We start from the raw sequence: 17122 nt of genomic DNA, 5'->3' as shown, positions 1-17122 counted from the left end.
CAACATTTTCAACACTCTGAAGTAGGAGACAGTCATCACTCTTATTTTATAGGTGATGAAATGGAGGCATAAAGAAGCTAAACAGTTTACCCAAGGTCACACAGCCAGTTAGGGGATTAGAACCAGACTCTAGTCAGAGTCAAGAATCTATGCACCCATTACAATATTTGCCACCTTGCCATGTAGAAACTGGGGGTGCGGTCGGGGTGGGGGGCAGTTGTATCAAAACCTGCCCTAAGCATGAACAGTGGGCCTCATTTACAGAATGACGATCTTGCTGTACCTTGCTTCTGACTGCACAGACCCTACAAATGCTCAGACACAGGTAGCGGTAAATAAGGGGGGATGGACACCCCCACCCCTAACAGTATCTCCATCCCATCCCACTTGAACTTTTAAGCTGGTGACACTGGAGCAAGGACAACATCAGAAACACACAACTCAGCAACAGAAGTAGCTCTGGGGGCTGGGCTGCGAAAGGGATCAGCACACATGTGGCTCTAGGAGACCCTGCTTAGGGGGAAAAAGGACAGAAATCTGCCTATGAAAGTAGAGCTTTGATTGGGCCCCACGCTCAGTAAGGCTTCAGTGACCACATGTGTTCCCAGGGCTGTCTCATCAAAAGGATTCACATGCTTGCAGGTCTCTGCGATGGTCAAAAAAGACTTTGTCCATGGTTCTAAGTCTAGACAGAGGTGGTGGTTTCTTACTGTGTTACACTAGGCTAACAGGAAAATGGGACTCCACTAGACCTCACCTATCATATGAGACAGTGAACAAAAGAAATATTGTTCATGATCATTAAAAGATCTACTTGAAGACAAAGGGGCTTATTTTGTAACTACAAACTGCTGTAACTGTAACTGTAACTGCAAAGTGCTGCCACGAATTTAAAAGTGCTTAACCACTGGAATAGCTATCAATAGGAGACTGGTTTAATAAATTATGTCTCTAAACAATAGAGGATGATGCAGCTATCAAATGGCACGAGGAATACCTCAATAGCCTAAGGACTGGGCTCCAGGCTCAACGGTTACATAAGCAAAGCAAGGTGAAGTATTTTTGTTATGCTACCACTTTTCTAATGAAGGAGAAGGGATTCTAGTTTCAATAATGGCAGAGTAGCTTGTATCAGACTAACCTAACATACACAAATTATAGGATCTGGATAAGATACATTTATAAAAGTTATTTGGAGAAAACTGTAGGGGTCTTCACTCTTGAAAGAAGGGAACTGTACAGAGTGAGATCCAAATCTATACAGCTTTTGCCCTGAGGTCCGCCCCAGGCCGTGGAATGTCATATGGGGCAGCTAGGAAATGAAGAGAAAGTTGCTTGCGATGTCAGAGAATAGAGTACGGACCTGCCAAGAATGGCAAAAAAATTGAGAAAGCAAATCCTATAAAGGACGGAGGTTTGGAGAAGCCACTCTATTGGCACATAAAGTTCCCCAAATTCTTAACATGTGCTCCTGAACAACACACGTGCAGGGGGAAACTCTAAGGAGCTCAGTGAAAAGCAACAGCTGCATAGCTATGAACAGAAATCTCAGCTACTGGTCAGTGTATTAGAAACAGAATTCAGAATTTGAGTCCTGCCAGTAAACATCTCAGGCTATTTATTATCTCAAACGGCCACACCTTAGGATTAAGGACGATGCTCCTGGACAAAGAGATTTGCCTAAGAGCTAAAGGCAAAAGTGAAACAGATCTGCCCTAACCAAATGTAAGACCAAACCTTCACAAATTCAAAGTAACTGGCTAGTCATTTAACTGCTAGTGTGAACATCAACACTTCAGAGGAATACAATATAATCCAGAGTCTCCACAATATGTTATCTGCAATGTCCAGTATCCAATAAAGATTTTCTAGAAATCCAAAGAAATAGAAAAATGTGACCCCCCACCCCCAATCAAGAAGAAAGACAGTCAATACAGACTCTAAAACATCTAGATGTTGGAATTAGCAAAGAAGAACTTTAACATAGCTATTACAAATAAATTTGAGCACTTAAAGGAAATGATGGTTGTAGTGAGCAATAATAGGTAGAAACTGTCAGAAGGGAAATAGGAACTGAAAAAACAAAAAGGAAGATTCTGGAAGTGAAATACACCATACCCGAAATGAAAGATTGGACTAGATGGATTTACTAGCAGATTGGAGATGACACAAGACAGATCAGTAAAAATTAAAGACAAACAAATAGATCCCCTTTTTGAAACAATATTATATGGTCTAATAGACATGTAATTGGAGTTCAAGAAGAAGAGAACAGAAGGAATGGGGCCAAAAGAAGGAGAAAAAAAAAAGAAGAAGTAATGGCTAAATTGTCATCAAATTGGTAACAAAAACAAGTTTAAAGATCCAAGAAGCTCAGCAAATTCCAAGCAGGATAAATACAATGAAAGCTACACCTAGGCACATACAGAAAATCAAAGATAAAGAGAAAAATCTAGAAAGCAACTAGAGGGGGAGAAAAGATACACTATGTACAGGGGAAAAGTTACACTAATTATGGCTAGCTTGTGTTTTACACACCCAGAGACACTATGCAATCCCATGCACAAGATATGGATGGAGACCAACAGACTGAGAGAGACTAAAGAGACACATCAACCATTTGCAACGTATGGATCCTTGTTTGGATTCAGATTCAAACAAACTGTAAAACATTTACAAGACAGTTGGAAACACATGAACATTAATAGGATATTTGATGGTATTGAGGAACTCTTAGTTTTCAGGTAATGTGATGGCTCTGTGATTATGATTTCATAAAGGGTCCTTATGTTTTCAGACCGAAATATTCACAGATAAAATAACACATCCGAAATTTGCTGTAAAATGATCTGCAGTAGGTGGGCATAGAGGAAACAAGATTGGGGCCACGAAGCCATCTTTGAAGCTGTTGTACATCGTGGTTCATTATACAATTCTCTCTACTTTTGTGTAAGTTTGATATTTTCCACTATCAAAGTTTTTTTTTTTTTTAAGTGCTTGATCATCCTTGCGAGGATACAGGTTGGGACGGCAAGCACTAACTTCTTCAGTTTAATCCAGATCCAAATAAATGCTTTCAGGTCCTGAGTAGGCCCAAGGAGTTAACTTTAATGGCTGAGATTATGAGCATGACAGAAATGATCTGCCATCTTTTGGGGTTGAGGCAAATTTCCTTTTCATAGCTAACATGGATCTCAATTCTGCTGTCTGTAAAAATTAACTTGTCTTTTGTCTGTGGCTCACTTTTAATTTGTCACAGAATACGATCATTGTAAGCAACTATTTGAAACAGTTGCATTTTTAAAGCCATCTAATTTTCTTCCAAATGCCTTTTGCAGAATGTCTCCTTTCACTTAAAAGCTTATTAAGGTTTTAAAATATGTAAGGATGATGAAGTTCATATTGAAAAATCCTATTTCCTGAATCCATTTCCTGTCTTACAAATTTCAGAACAGACACAGGCGTTGCCCAGTAGTCTGGTTACCTACGGGCTTTCTTTGATGTCCTGGGCTTCAAGGTTCCGCCTATGGGTGGGCACTGAGGGCAGGCCTTAGGAAGTCTGGGAGGACTGGGAGAGGAAGAACTTTCATGCCAAGGGTAAAAGAGGAACTGATGTAACATCCTGAAGAGATTTCACTCTCTGTTCCCACCCAGATCTTTGGGAACAATGAAGCCTAGGGAGACAGTATTCTGGATGATCCAACTCAGATTTTACTTTTGACTCAGAATCTGGGCAGGAACGGGACTTGGAGGAGATGGATTTATTTATTTCTCTGCAGACACCACTCAAAGAGAAAGTACTCGATGAAGTTGATAACATCAATGGCAGAGAACTGGATCCGAGAGTATTTAATTCCAGGCTCCTGGTGGTCTGGGCACAACTGCCGTCAAGGCTGAAAGGTCTGCAGTGAGACCTTCCAAGCTTTGTTTCAGTTTGCAAAGCATGCACCCATGTAGGAGTGGGTTATGACGTTCCCACCCGGCTGCTTGCGCCTCTGTCATTATAAGTTGGCAGCAGGGTATGGAAACTTATGAGACCAGAGCCAGCAGGCAGAGAAGCTACGGACACAGGAAATGCCCTGAGCGGACAGTGGGTGCATTAAATCCCCCAGATGTAGGAGTCTTCTGTCTAAAACCAGAAGAGTGTTTTGGTCTGGCCTTGATGTCTGGGTTTATTCTTGGTGAACTGCCCAGCTGGAAAACTGGGAAATTATCCACATTGCCCTTGGTCTGAAGGTCTTGATATGGGAGGGAAATGCACAAGGAGGAGGGAGGGAAAGCCTCACATACTTAGTCAGTGGGGCTGCAGGGAAGTGGGGCGGGGGGGAAAGACCAGGACTGGTAGGGAACCCATTCTGGTTCAAAGTATCTTCTCACTCCAAACCTTTCTGTAGACTTCTTTTAGATGCAAATAATCCTTTCTCAGTACCAAATAGTCCTAAATAAATTAGGAGTTTAAATGTGATACTTGCAAAAAAAAAAAAAAAAAAGGTCTGATTTATTTTCTTGTCCTTTTCTTTTACTTACTAGAAAACTTTCTTTCTTAAAATTCATCAAAAATTTGACCCAATTTAATCACGTTATAAAAAATGAATAACTAGTAAAGCTACAAACAACAAAAACTGGCTTTGTTTAAAGTCATGGGTTTTGACTAGGAAATTTCCATGGTAGAGCAAAGGTTAAGATCAAGTTTTTATCACACACACTCCAGGATCACATTTCCTCCATGACACCGCCCCTAAGTTCATGGTTGTTGCTGAGAGAAATCAGGTAACTCTCCACCCTCAGCCTCAGGCCACCGTATTCTGCGTTCTCCCAGATGGGATCACATCCACTTCCCAGCATAATTTTATAAGATTAGTGGGAACCATGAGTGATATAAAAAGTGATATAGAGATTAAAGGCTCTCAATCCTATCGAAATGGATTTCATAGACAAATCCCAGTTCTGTCACCCCTGTTGTGGGTTGAACTGTGCTCCTCCCAAACCCCCAAATGCATATATTGATGTTCCGACCCCCCAGTGCCTCAGAATGTGGCCTTACTGGACACAGAGTCATTGCAGATGCAATGGTTAAGATAAGGTCACAGTGGAGTAGGGGGGCTTACTCCATCCAATATGACTAGTGTCCTTACGGAGAGGGGAGTCTGGACACTGACGCGCACACACTGCATGGCTGGGAGGGGAATGTATGTCTATACAGCAATTACAGAATACGAGCTGAATCACAGAACTCGCAGTGAGGCCATATTTCAAGCAGTGTTTTGGATGCAGGAGATGCAGAGTAAGGAAACGTGGTGCTTGCTCTCAGAGATACCACAGTCTCATGAGGAGGCAGACGCATCAAAACACACAGCAGGTTACAGGTGCTGAATGAAGTCCGTGCACACGGGCAGCAAGCCGCGTGCAGGTGAAGGCGGAGACCCACAGCCAAGGAACTCCACAGACTGCAACCCGCCAGGATTTAGGACAGCGGCCTGGAAGAGGGTCAGCTCAGAAGGAACCTATCCTGCCCACACCTTGATCTCGGACTCCCAGCCTCCAGGGTTATGGGAGAATGAATTTCTGTTGTTTAAGTCACCCGGTCTGGGGTGGGCAGTCTGTAATGGTCAGCCTAGCAAATGAACACCTCCCCACAGCTGCCTTTCTGAGAGGTTCTGAGACCTGAGACCTTCCCCGGACCCTCTGCCTGCCCATCTCAGCCCACTCAGCAGGTTGCCAGTGTCCCTGATTTCCCTTGTGAGGCCTGAGAAGAAAGCTGCCCTCCTTTGGAGACGGTGATTCACAGACGTCTGAGGTCATAAACAGTAAGTCGTTATGCAAGCTCCTAGAATTTTATAAGCATTTGGTAAAAGGGGCTGAAAGAAACAAATAGGTGACCTGCAGGGCTCTGAGGCCTGACCTTTGTTCCTGCGGACGGGGCAGCCTGCCAACAGGCGACCTCTGCCAGGGTCCAGTGCAGAGAGTCTGGGCGCCAGCTGCAGGGGCTCAGCAGGGCCATGCAGGGGAGCTGCCCTCACCCCATTAAAACAGCACAGAAGAAGCCAAGCAAGAAATCAAGGGATCAGATTTCAGATGAGCCCCTTAGACTGGAGGGGGTAAACCTTGGGGTCATTCACAGGGATGGTCAGGGGGGCACAGGGATCAGGCAGAAGAGTGCTGAGGAGAGGGAGGAGCCAGGTGAGTCCACTGAGGGCTCCTTCCCTGGGGGTGAACCTCAAATGGCCCAGTACCCCTGTCTCCACGGAGTCAGATGGCATTTCCCTAGGGGTTAGCAGAAGTTTCTTGAAGACTTCTTGGCTACCTGGGGAAAGTTATCAGGGTTCTTTTGCCCTTAAAACTTCTGACTTAATAGAAGTGGGAAGGGGAGCAGCCCTCCCTGAAGTGGGGTGACAGTCCAGACCCATAAGAGGCCTTGTGCTCATCTTGGGCCTCCACACTTCTCGTCACAATCAAATACTGCATCAGTGCACAAGGGTCAGAGGGTCAAAGGTCATGCTGCCCCAGGAAGAGGAGGTCCTGGAGAGGAGAGTCGTTAGAGAAGGGTGGCAGGAGGCCTGCTTAAGGGGCAAGGAGTGAATGGTGCCCCTGGGACACCAGGAAGTCACCATCTGAGCCTGGTCTTCCTCTGGTGGAACCTCATTACATCCTGCCAGATCCAAATCCACCGAATTGAAAGGGGACAATGACGTTAATCTGTGGCTCTTAAATGTGAGAGGAGAGAGCCAGAAGATGAGTAGGTTCAAAGGGGTCATGGAGCACCTGCCACATGCCAGGTACTGTGAGGAAACATAAAGTACAAGGCCTGGCTGTGTTCAGGCTGTGTCCTGAAGTTGAGGTTGGAAGGGCACATGTATGTTCCCATGGAAATAATGCCATAGGTGGTGCCAGGTTAATCCATGAAGGGGGTCTACCATGGAAGGAAATGGTGTGGGGGGGCAACAGGCCCTCCCAATACCCAGAGGCACACGTGTGGTGTTTGCACCAAGTGCATGCAGTCTGCTAGGGGATGGTTAGGAAAACTGGAACTGGAGGGAAGAGAAAACCATTGCACAACAGTGTGAATCCACTTAACATCACTGAACTGCACACTTAAAGAGGGTTAGGATGGCAAATGTTATGTGTAATTTATCACAACTAAATTAAAAAAAAAACAATGAACCCAATAGGGGAAAGAAATGTCACATAGTGATATTTGAAAATGCATAACATTTATTGAGTGCTTGCTTTGTGAGAGATCTGTTCTGGGGACACTTCCCATATTAACTCGATTCTTTCTTGCATTGATTATATTCGATACATAGTACTATTTTCCTTTTTTTACAGATGGAAACCAGGACACAAGGAAGTTGAGTAACTTGCCTGAAGTTACACAGCTGGTAAACTGGGGAGCTGGGATCTGAACTCAGGAAGTCTCAATCCAGAGCACAGCACCCCCACCCGGCCCACACACACAATGCTCTCCAGCTCCATCATGCATTACCCGGAAAGCAAAGATGTCAAACCCTAGCCGACTGCTCCCTGCACACTTCAGTCATCAACACTATTCCAGCAAGACTAGACAACTAGGGAAGTTCTTGCAAGCACCAGTAATAGATGTGGCCTGATCAAGTAAAAACTTCATCTACCCTGGTGCCTGTTGGGCCGCTGTCCTGAGGGGCTGTCTCCCAGGGCGCAGCCTGCACCCCAGGGCCAATTCCCAAGGGGACTGACAGCCGGTGCTGCTGCACAGAGAAGCCAGAGTCTGACTCGGAACCCACATTTCCCACAGGCAGGGGGGTATTTGTCATCTCAAATCCACTCCTCCGGAGGCAGACAGTGGCCTAGAATGGGTTCATTCAGTACAAGTTAGTATGAGTTTTTTAATGTCATGAATTGAAGACATACACTGGGGTCTCAGAAGTTATCTTTGACTATTTTGTTGTTTAGATTCAGCAGTTTCAAGCTCTGGGCAGCAGAAAAATGATAAGCAGCGGGACTGGTACCTTACCATGCTGAACACCAGTCAGGGGATCAGACTAGGCATCCTGACTTCCACAGTTCTACTCATCATTCAATCATGCGTTTCCAGGGTGCATGCATCATGCACTTGGATAAAAATGTAACATGCAGTTACACAGTTACCAACTGTAAGAAAAGGAAAATACTACTACGTATCGAACATGATCGATGCAAGACAGAACTGAGTTACTATGGGAAGTGTCCCCAGAACAGCATCTCTCACAAAGCAAGCACTCAATAAATGTTATGCATTTTCAAATATCACTGCAATGGAATGACCACAGGCCTTCGAGTTGAGCTGACTTGGGGCTAAGTCTTAGCTCTGTTATTTAGCAGCTGTGTAATCTGGGGGCTCTATTTCCTCATCTATAAAGTGAGGATCACATTACCTTCTTTATAGGGTAGCTGTGAAGATTAAATGATTTAAACATGTAAGAGCTTTGAACAGGGCCTGGCACACAAGGACCCAATAAAGGTATAGCTATTACTTTGTTATTATGAAGCGGATTCATATACCTCATTTTCTTTCTCACTAAAATTGTGTAAGATTTCCTTCCTCCAAAGCAGGCTTTGGGCACTTGGATTTGGTAGTATTGGTGTAAGGGGTGGGAGGGATAACCTTTCCCTCAGTAATGCAATCATAAAAATGAAACTTCTGGGGGCCATCCTAGAATTCATGCTATCCGCTGACACCCCCAACAAAGAAATGATTCGTTTCTCTGGGCCGTTAGCATGTGCTGATTGCAAGGAGAACTGAGATCAACAGTATTTTGAGAGCTGAAATTTCTCATCATCGCTTACAACTTCCATGTCACCTGGTGACAAAGAGCTGCCCCAAGAGCTGAACTTTCACGTTAAAACTGTGTCCACTGTTGCAGAAACAACCAGACCACTGCATATGTTGATATTTTCAAATTAAAGTGATTAAGAATCACCTCCCAGTCTGTTGGATGGTGCATAGGAGAGGAAGGGGCTAAAGAGCTGAAATTACAGAAGTGATCCCAGAGCAGTCACGGATGAGAACAAGTGGGAAACACAAAGCTTGGTCCTTCTCCCCAGAGACTGTGCAGGTCCTGTCTGACAGGTGTACCTCTGCAGAGTTGACCCCATGTGCAGACCAGCCCCGACTGGAAGCATACTTTGTATTGTTCCGTGAGCTTTTAGGGACTCACTCTTCAAGCAGTTCTACCACCAAAGGACTGGTGGTCACCTGATGCGTACTTTGGAACAAAGCCTTTTAAGTATTCCACGGGAACCTAAGGTGTCAAAAGAAGTTGATATTACAACCTGTATGTGAAATGCATTCGTCTTATAATCACTTGCTGGTCTGAAATTTCTGAAGATGTTTTGCCTCCTGGTTTTGGCGAAAGAGGCAGTAGCAATGTTTATTTGGTCTCCTTCCTGCATCACTTTTCCAGCTAACTTCTAATTCATGTTAGGTAGATAAAATGAGTCACAACAATCAAAGAAAAGGCATCTAAACTGAGGTTTTCATTGTGAAACAAGTGATGCTCCTCTTGGGGTAATATTATCAGCCATTCTTGATCAGGTAAGACAAGGAGAAGAGATTTACTCAACTGTTTCTGAGCATCCAGAAACTCTTCTGGATTTTAGTTGCTCAAGACCCAGAAGGTAGATAATGTGTCATGTTCACCTTCATATCACCCAGGGAGACTCAGACCTAGGAGAGGATGTTAGGATCTAAGTGCTGTGAGAGATCTGAGACCACTTATAATTGGGGAAACAGGGCCAGTGAAATGACAAAGTTAGTCCTTATGATTTGTTCGAGCAGAACAGGGGGATGAGAACCTGGTTTCCTGACTTCTAGGTCCTATCCTTTTAAAACTTTTATCTAAATTTACCATGTGTCCCAATTTGTCTGGGATGATCATATTTATGCCTATGGTCCCGGCTTCCTTATTAAACGGAGACCTGTTTCACTGCCGTTAGTGTCTCGGTATGGGTGAAGAATTATTAGGTTACATTCATTACATAATAGTGGCTCCCATAAGTAACAAGGGAAGAGAATGGACATGCTGGTCCTCCTAAACAGAGGTGGTCATCTGAGGACTGCTTTGCCCGAGGCACGACACAGTTTCAGAAGAGTGTGCATTCTGGAGCTAACAAATGTTTACAAAAGAAAAGGTCTGAATCAGTGTGACTACCCTGAGAGACTGGAAGGGAGCGTCTGAGCAACACCAACTCCCTGGCTTCTGGCACTGCCACGCGGCTGCTGGTAAGGACAAGGTTCCAGTGTAATGTTCTTGTGTGGGATATTTGCTGGGCATTGTTGCTAGATTAAACAAGATAACATTTGTATCGTGATATCAATTCCCATTGTGAAATTATGAATGTCGGGATCAGTTAGGTCGGTGGCAGTGAGCAGGTGAAGTCACAGGGGCTTGAAGGAACCTTTGTGTTTATACTTCCCTCTGCCCGCCTCACTGTGCCAGGCTGTCTGGGGGCCGAGTTGTGCCCTCTCCTTCGATGCCCTGGCTCCGTTTCCATTCTGTCATATTTTTCTCTGTGCTAAGTCAGCAGTGACATACTTTTATATCCTACTGTGTCCCCAATTATGGGACATAAATCACTGGGGGATATAATATTCCACATGTATCATGTCACTATGTTTTCAGGACCAGCTCTTTCTGTCTGTCTGCATATGCCCATATTCATGTATTACCATTCACAAGTAAATATAACAGGACTGGTTCTAGAGACAATTCATATTGGGCAGGGGATATTTTTCTTCTGGGTGGAGAAGGGGGAGAGGTGGGAGGTGGTGGGAGGGAGGGAACTTGTACCGGCCCACTCCCTTCTCGGGCTGGCCCTGCTGTCATCAGGGGCACCCAGGCCCCTGGAAGCCTGGGGCAGGCGGCTGTCCTGTCACCTCCATGCCTTGTGCCCCTCTCCTCATTCAGCACCACCCAACAAAGACCTGCACTTCCTTCCCTTCAAGTGACCCCCTGGCTACCTGAGCGCATGCAGTGCGCCTGAATACCATCTCTCAGGCCTTGCTTCCCGGCTGTCAGCTAAGGCCACGGTCTCTCAGGACGCACTACTTTCAAGAGCTGGTCTGGAGCAGAACTAAGTGGTTCTCAGGGCGACGAAGCCCCTGACCTTGGCCTCATTGGCTCCATTCCTTTACCTACGGAGCTCACCAGCACCAACACGGTAACGCTTGAGAGCACCGCTCACGGTGACGTCTGTGGCTGTTCATCTGTGTGTCCCTGGCTTGACAGCAGCTCTGCGAGCCAGCCAGCTCGCTGTTCTGATTAGCAACCGCGGACGAGAACGGCCTCAAACCCACCTACTCACGAGTCCGATCAGGCCATGGGGAAAGGAGGGGTGGGTTTGTGATAAGAAGAGGCCATAAGCATCCAATCACATTTGGGAATAAGAAGAAAAACAGAAATTCCAAATGCTTTTTTTTTTAATATAATGAGAGAGAGAGAGAGAGAGAGAGAGAGAGAGAGAGAGAGAGAAAAGAAAACCCCATCACACACCTTTGTGTCTGCAGAGCCAGGCTAGGTGATACGATGCTTGCCTTAAAGTCAAGCTTCAGAAAACCCACTTCCTCTTCTCTGGAGGAGCTGTGGCTATTATGCAAGCCGGAAATGTACATGGCAGGAAGAGCAGAAGAAACAGAGGCTGAGCTGGGGAGGTGCAGGGGGTGTGGGGGAGCAGCTGCTAAATTAAGTGAGAGAAAGAAAGGATGAGAGAAGCAGGCAGGGAGCCTGCAAGAAGCGCTCATCTCCATCACAGACGCCCGGAGGCCTGGAGGCCCGCTGTGCGACCCTCAGGCAATGAAGTGGCACCACTCGCCTGGAGGCAGGCTCTCTTTTGTGAAGTGTTAAGTAAGAAAACAAATAACTTCTCATTCTTCAATTCGCCAACAACAAAACAAGAATATTAGCCCTGCTCTTGGGGAGGATCAATCAATTTAAGGAAATAGCCCCCGGGACCAGGGTTTTAGGCCCCTAGGGATCTGGTCCTGAGAAAAAGCACAAGTGTAAAAGTATGGCTTTGTGGCCCTTCTTCTGTTGTCCAGCCAATCGAGGCAGAAAACACTCGGACAGCACGCTCCTCAGAGGCACCAGCATCAGTGTTCAACAGGATGGTACACAAAGTAACATTTTTATACCGTTTCTGTACCTAAACATCTGATTTGGAACTATGTCCAGGGCCATAGTTTAGTTTCAGGCTTTTGTTCTGTTTTCTGCCAATGATGTTACAACCTCTGTGACTCACAAGAATGCAGCAGAACCTGGGACCTCTAAAATCAGCACTTAACACTGTAAAAACCACCTTCACTGGGTGAAGAGGAAACCCCTGGTCCCCCAGAATTGGTGGGGTTTGGGTCTTTTCTTCCCCTAACCTTTACTACCTGGTTCTCCCAAATCTCAGTGATCCCCCATTCCTTTCCTCCATCAAAGTCCTCCACATTCTGGTTCCAATCTAACCTTCTTGGACCAGCTGTGCAAAGGCAAAATGCTGGCCATTGTTGAAGCAGGGTGATGGCTCACGGGGGTTTATTTAACTTATTCTATTTGGGGTATGTCTGAAATTTTTCATAATGAAAGGTTTGGCTCGGGGAAGGGAAAGATAAACTCTACAACCCAAGTCATCTGACTGCTCTCTGTTTCAAGGACTTAACTCCACTTACTCCATCCTGTGTCATTCGCTCTGCCCGGAATGTCCTCTAGTTCATTACTGCTTATCAGAATCCTGCTGGACCACCAAGGAATCCTCCAGAGACACCTCTTCCAAAAGGCTGACCCTGATGGCTGTACAGGATGCAATTTCCCCTTCCACCATCTCTTTACAATGCCTGCTCTCTAGTTATGCTTTGATACTTATGCATAAATCTATCTCCTTCCTTCACCTAGATTGTGAGTTGCAGAGAACCAAGAGAATACCTCACTCATCTTGGCATATTCCCCAGGGTCTTATGTGTAGTAAACACTCAATAAATGTTAGTTGAATGGAAAACGAACATGAGAATAAGAACAACTTATCCAATGAACAACTAAACCTCTTGGATTTGTCCGAGCCTCAGGCAGGGACAGAGAAGCCTCCTCCGGTACCTTCTTCGTGGTTCTGATGCAGTATGACTTCTGGCTGTGTGTGTATAGAGTTTCCGGGGTGGAAGAATGGTGAAAAAAGAATCCGAGGTTTCCTCTGCTTCAGAATATGCTGAAGGAGTTCATAGAGCACATCACCTGGCAAGACAAATGGAAGAGAAATAGAGCAATGGGAATATTTGTGCAACACCTGTTTACTGAGCTTTGACCTACACTAAGGACACAGTGGTCAGCAGGGTGGGCGTGCTACCACCCCTCCCGGAGCTGACAGGGCCTGTGCCGCCTGATGCTCAGAAGGTCGGAGCCATGGGAACTGTTCTTTCACTGAAGAATTTTGATTTTCAAAGTAATACACAAAAAACATTTTTTAAATGCTGCAAACCAGAAAGAAAACAAAATCCATCTATAATCCCATCACCAGGAGAAAGAAGCCCTGTCAATCCTATCCATAGTTTTGTAGGTAGTACCAGACGTATAATAGTTTCAAATCTCTCTTCTCCCCTCCGCAATACGGAACTGCTCCCGCGGTTGCACGATGATAGCCCATCGCTGAGACACACCAGACTTCACTGGAAATTTAAACTGTCCCAATCTATCGCTACTGGTTTTGTGAAAAGCCTCCTTTTCACATCCATCTTTGCTTGCACTTCAGATGATTCAGAGAAGAATTACTATGTTATGAAAGTTTTATTTAATGGTCTAATGACAACCATAGATTCTTCATAGAAATCTTCAAAAGAAAAACAAAAAACATATGCCTTTCAAATCTACCCCAATCCCAGGCAGGAAGAGAATAAATACGAAAAAAAGTACACAAGTCCAGTCAGAAGATACACCCTGTGAGGAACTGGCACATTCTGGAATGCTGCCCTCCTTTAAAAATACCCACAGGCATTGCTCCAAGGTTCTACAGTCTGTAGAAAATCCTCTTTAGATGTCAGCCCCTTAGAGAGCAGGGTGGGGGCTGCTATGAGCTGGGGCCCTCTGTTCTGTTATGTTTGGTATTTAAAGTGTCCACTGAGTAGCTAATTAGTGAAAAAACCTGTCATTGTCTTGACCCACCCCTTTGGCTTGGATCTAAGTTCAAAAACCCAGGTGGGTGCCTCAAAACTCCTTGGGGAGGGTGTTGAATCTTTAAAATACCACAGGCTTCTGACTGTCCCCCCACGCCCTTCCACACAGAGATATGCAGTCAACAATTGTACCAAACAATGGGCTTTTGTCTCTAATTTTAGCCATTTTTAACAGATACTTCCATTAATAAAGTCATTTAACTGCATATTTTAAGCTATTGCTGAATTATTATTTTTTTCTTTTAAACTCAGCCCAAACCTGCGAAGTGCTTCACATTAATTTCTTTCTGCAAACCTCTGCCCCTTTCCCCCTGTACCGAATCAAGGTCCACGATGTTCTATTCTAAGCGATTGCTGAGGTGCCCTTGTGTCTTTGCATTCGGCTGCGTTCCTTCCTCTACCCTTGGGCTGTTATTCACAGAACCTGCTGCCACTATTTACTATTACGATCAAACAAAGCAAAAGACTGTCTCTTGTGTACTTCCTTTTACTGAAATGGGCAAGAAGATGTAGGGGTGTTCTGAGCCACACTTCCAGAATGTTCTGCAGAGGGTAGAACCGTGGCACACACGGCCGGGAAGGCGTCAGTGCTCATGGAATCCGAGCCTAGTAGCCATGGCGATGTTGTCTCTGATGAGATGAGGATACAGAGCCTGAAATACAGTCCTATTTTAATGATTCATATTTTAATCACTTACAAAAATAAGTCCCTAATCAACACTCTAAGTTTCTTTCGGTTGAGTGTAACGTCTTCCTGAGCTTTTCTTGATTTACACGGCCTCACACACGCTGGGTTTTCAGCCTGCGGGTCTGAGCAATGCTTTATTTTGGTGGTATGCCGAAGAGAAAACGAAAACATTGAAAAATGTGTTCCTGATGATCACTATTACTAAACAAAATGGTCAGTGATTAGTGAATCCATTTTGGAAGAGGGAGGCCAGGAAATACCAATTTTGTGTCTGTGAGGGGTCAGCTTTGCTCACTGGAGAGGAGGATGCGGCGGGGAGGCCACGGGCGCAGGCTCCCGAGCACCAGGCGACCTTGGGCGGCTCCCTGCCGAATGCGGACGCTGACCCCAGACGTCTGCTGTGAGGACACACGGGGGACGTGGCGTGGCACCTGGCGCGGGGTCTGGGGCCCGCGGCCCACCGGCCCGCCCTTGGGGGTCGCTCCTGGGGCTGCAGGAGCTCCGCGGTGTGGGGGCCGGGGGGGCAGGCCGCTGGCCTCCTGGGCTGCCCTCTGTTTACCTACAGGAAGTGAAGCAGCGCAGCGCAACGGGACAGTCTGCGCTCCGGAGGCAGACCGGTGGCCGAGGACTGTCCCTCACGCTCTCCAGGCCTCAGTTCCCTCGTCTGGGATGACTGTGACCTACACCCCCTTGGCTGGGTTATTATGAGGGTTCCATGAGGTGGTCCCTGTAATGACCCCGTCACAGTGGCCAGCACTATCACCACCATTATCATCACTGATGCTATTAAGGTGGCTTAGGACAGATCTGTGGACCCCTAAGGAGGCCTCACATGGAGAACAAACGTGGTCTGGGTCATGCTCAGACTTACGTTCCCCCTCCCGAAAGGGCAAAGGTTAATTGAGGCCGTTCACCCATTCTTGGCCTCTTCGGATGCCGCGGCCCGGCCGCAGCCGGTCTGACACTGCACTGCACCGGTCCTTCCAGGCTTCTGTGCTGGCTCGCGCATCCCAACATGGCAAAGGGAGCCAGGCAGAGACCGTTCCTCTCCGAGTGTAGAAGAAACAGGGGCGGGGGTGAAGCACCAGTTCCTTACCTACACCTGCCGTGAAAGCTAGTAAGACAACCTTTGTAAACAGCACCTGTCATGGCTGCATGGGCCTGGGGCACAAGGTCCCAGGTTCCACAGCAGGGAAAAAATTAATTCTAAGACCGTGAAGTAGGGGCCACAGCTGGGTCAGTCCATTCGCAGACATATTCCCTCAACCACTGGGGGATCGGCTGGGAAATGTGGCTGGCTTAGCACAAACACATCACTGTTACGGGGGGAAACCCAACTTACTGGGCGAGCCCTTACACATGTGTAATCGACAGGAAGAGTGTGTGCCCAACAATGGCTTGGAATCTCAGACCCAGAAAGGATGCGAGAGGGTTCTCAGATCACCTCGGCTTGTGTTCAGTAAGAGCCCCCCTGCCGCCGCCCTCTGCCAAGAAGTCGCTTTGGCTGAAGAGTCCCAGTGATGGACAGCCGTCCGCAGTACACGCACCCCATCTTGGGGTAGCTCTGGTGCAAAGAGAGTTCTTCTGCTGAGTTGGAATCTAGCCTCCCCTGTAATCTCAGGAAGCTTGGGTCTGTTTTTTGGCTTTGGGAGCCCCACAGAACATGTGTCCTGTCTACGGCAGTTTTCTAAATAAATAACGATGGCTTCCCATTCTCTTCCATCTCCACTGTCCCTTAAATCCTCCAACACCCAGCCTGTTGTCTTGGTACATTCTTAAAATCTTCACATATGCGAGAGATCTCATCTAAAAAGTAATATTAACAACAACAAAAAAGATCTCTAGGATAAAGAAGTTACTTAAAAATAAGTTATATTTATTTGCCTGCTAAAAACAAAGAGCATGAGCCATAGCACTGTATATATAACTTAGCTAAATGATTACTAGCTTGAATTCAAAAGGCACTTGTCAAAAAATTCTTGGCCCATTTGGTTCTTGATAAATCTTGTGTGTCTTCCCTGAAAAGAATTAACCAGAACTAAGTATACAAGGTGCTTCTGTTGTACTAAGTAACGGGGCAAGGCTATCGTTTCTGGGACAATAGCTTTTGCTGGCTCCCCTTCATGCACACACACACAGCTCACGCACACGCACGCATGGGCAGAGGTGGGTCTGCTGTGAAGCTAGTGTGCTGCAGGGCTCTTCACCTGCCAAGGACCTGAGGAGCCCTAGAATGGTTTGTGTTCCCCAAATTTTTAATTTCAGGGCCCATAAAG

General features: G+C 46.1%; 1 protein-coding gene across 5 annotated transcripts in view; it reads right to left on the bottom strand.

Annotated features, from left to right (window-relative positions):
• ETV6 (ETS variant transcription factor 6) overlaps positions 1-17122 on the bottom strand; it is a 225111-nt gene that overhangs the window by 22103 nt on the left and 185886 nt on the right. For 4 of the 5 annotated variants that reach the window (XM_036909716.2, XM_036909725.2, XM_036909761.2 and 1 more), the window contains one exon: positions 13089-13223. The exons of the other annotated variant lie outside the window; for it this stretch is intronic. In XM_036909716.2, the coding sequence (XP_036765611.1) occupies positions 13089-13223 (135 nt within the window). The remainder of the gene's footprint in view (positions 1-13088; positions 13224-17122) is intronic. 5 annotated transcript variants of the gene reach the window in all.

The sequence above is a fragment of the Manis pentadactyla genome, chromosome 14 (genome assembly GCF_030020395.1).
Source record: "Manis pentadactyla isolate mManPen7 chromosome 14, mManPen7.hap1, whole genome shotgun sequence".
NCBI lineage: Eukaryota > Metazoa > Chordata > Mammalia > Pholidota > Manidae > Manis > Manis pentadactyla.
This window is presented reverse-complemented; position numbering and strand designations above follow the sequence as displayed.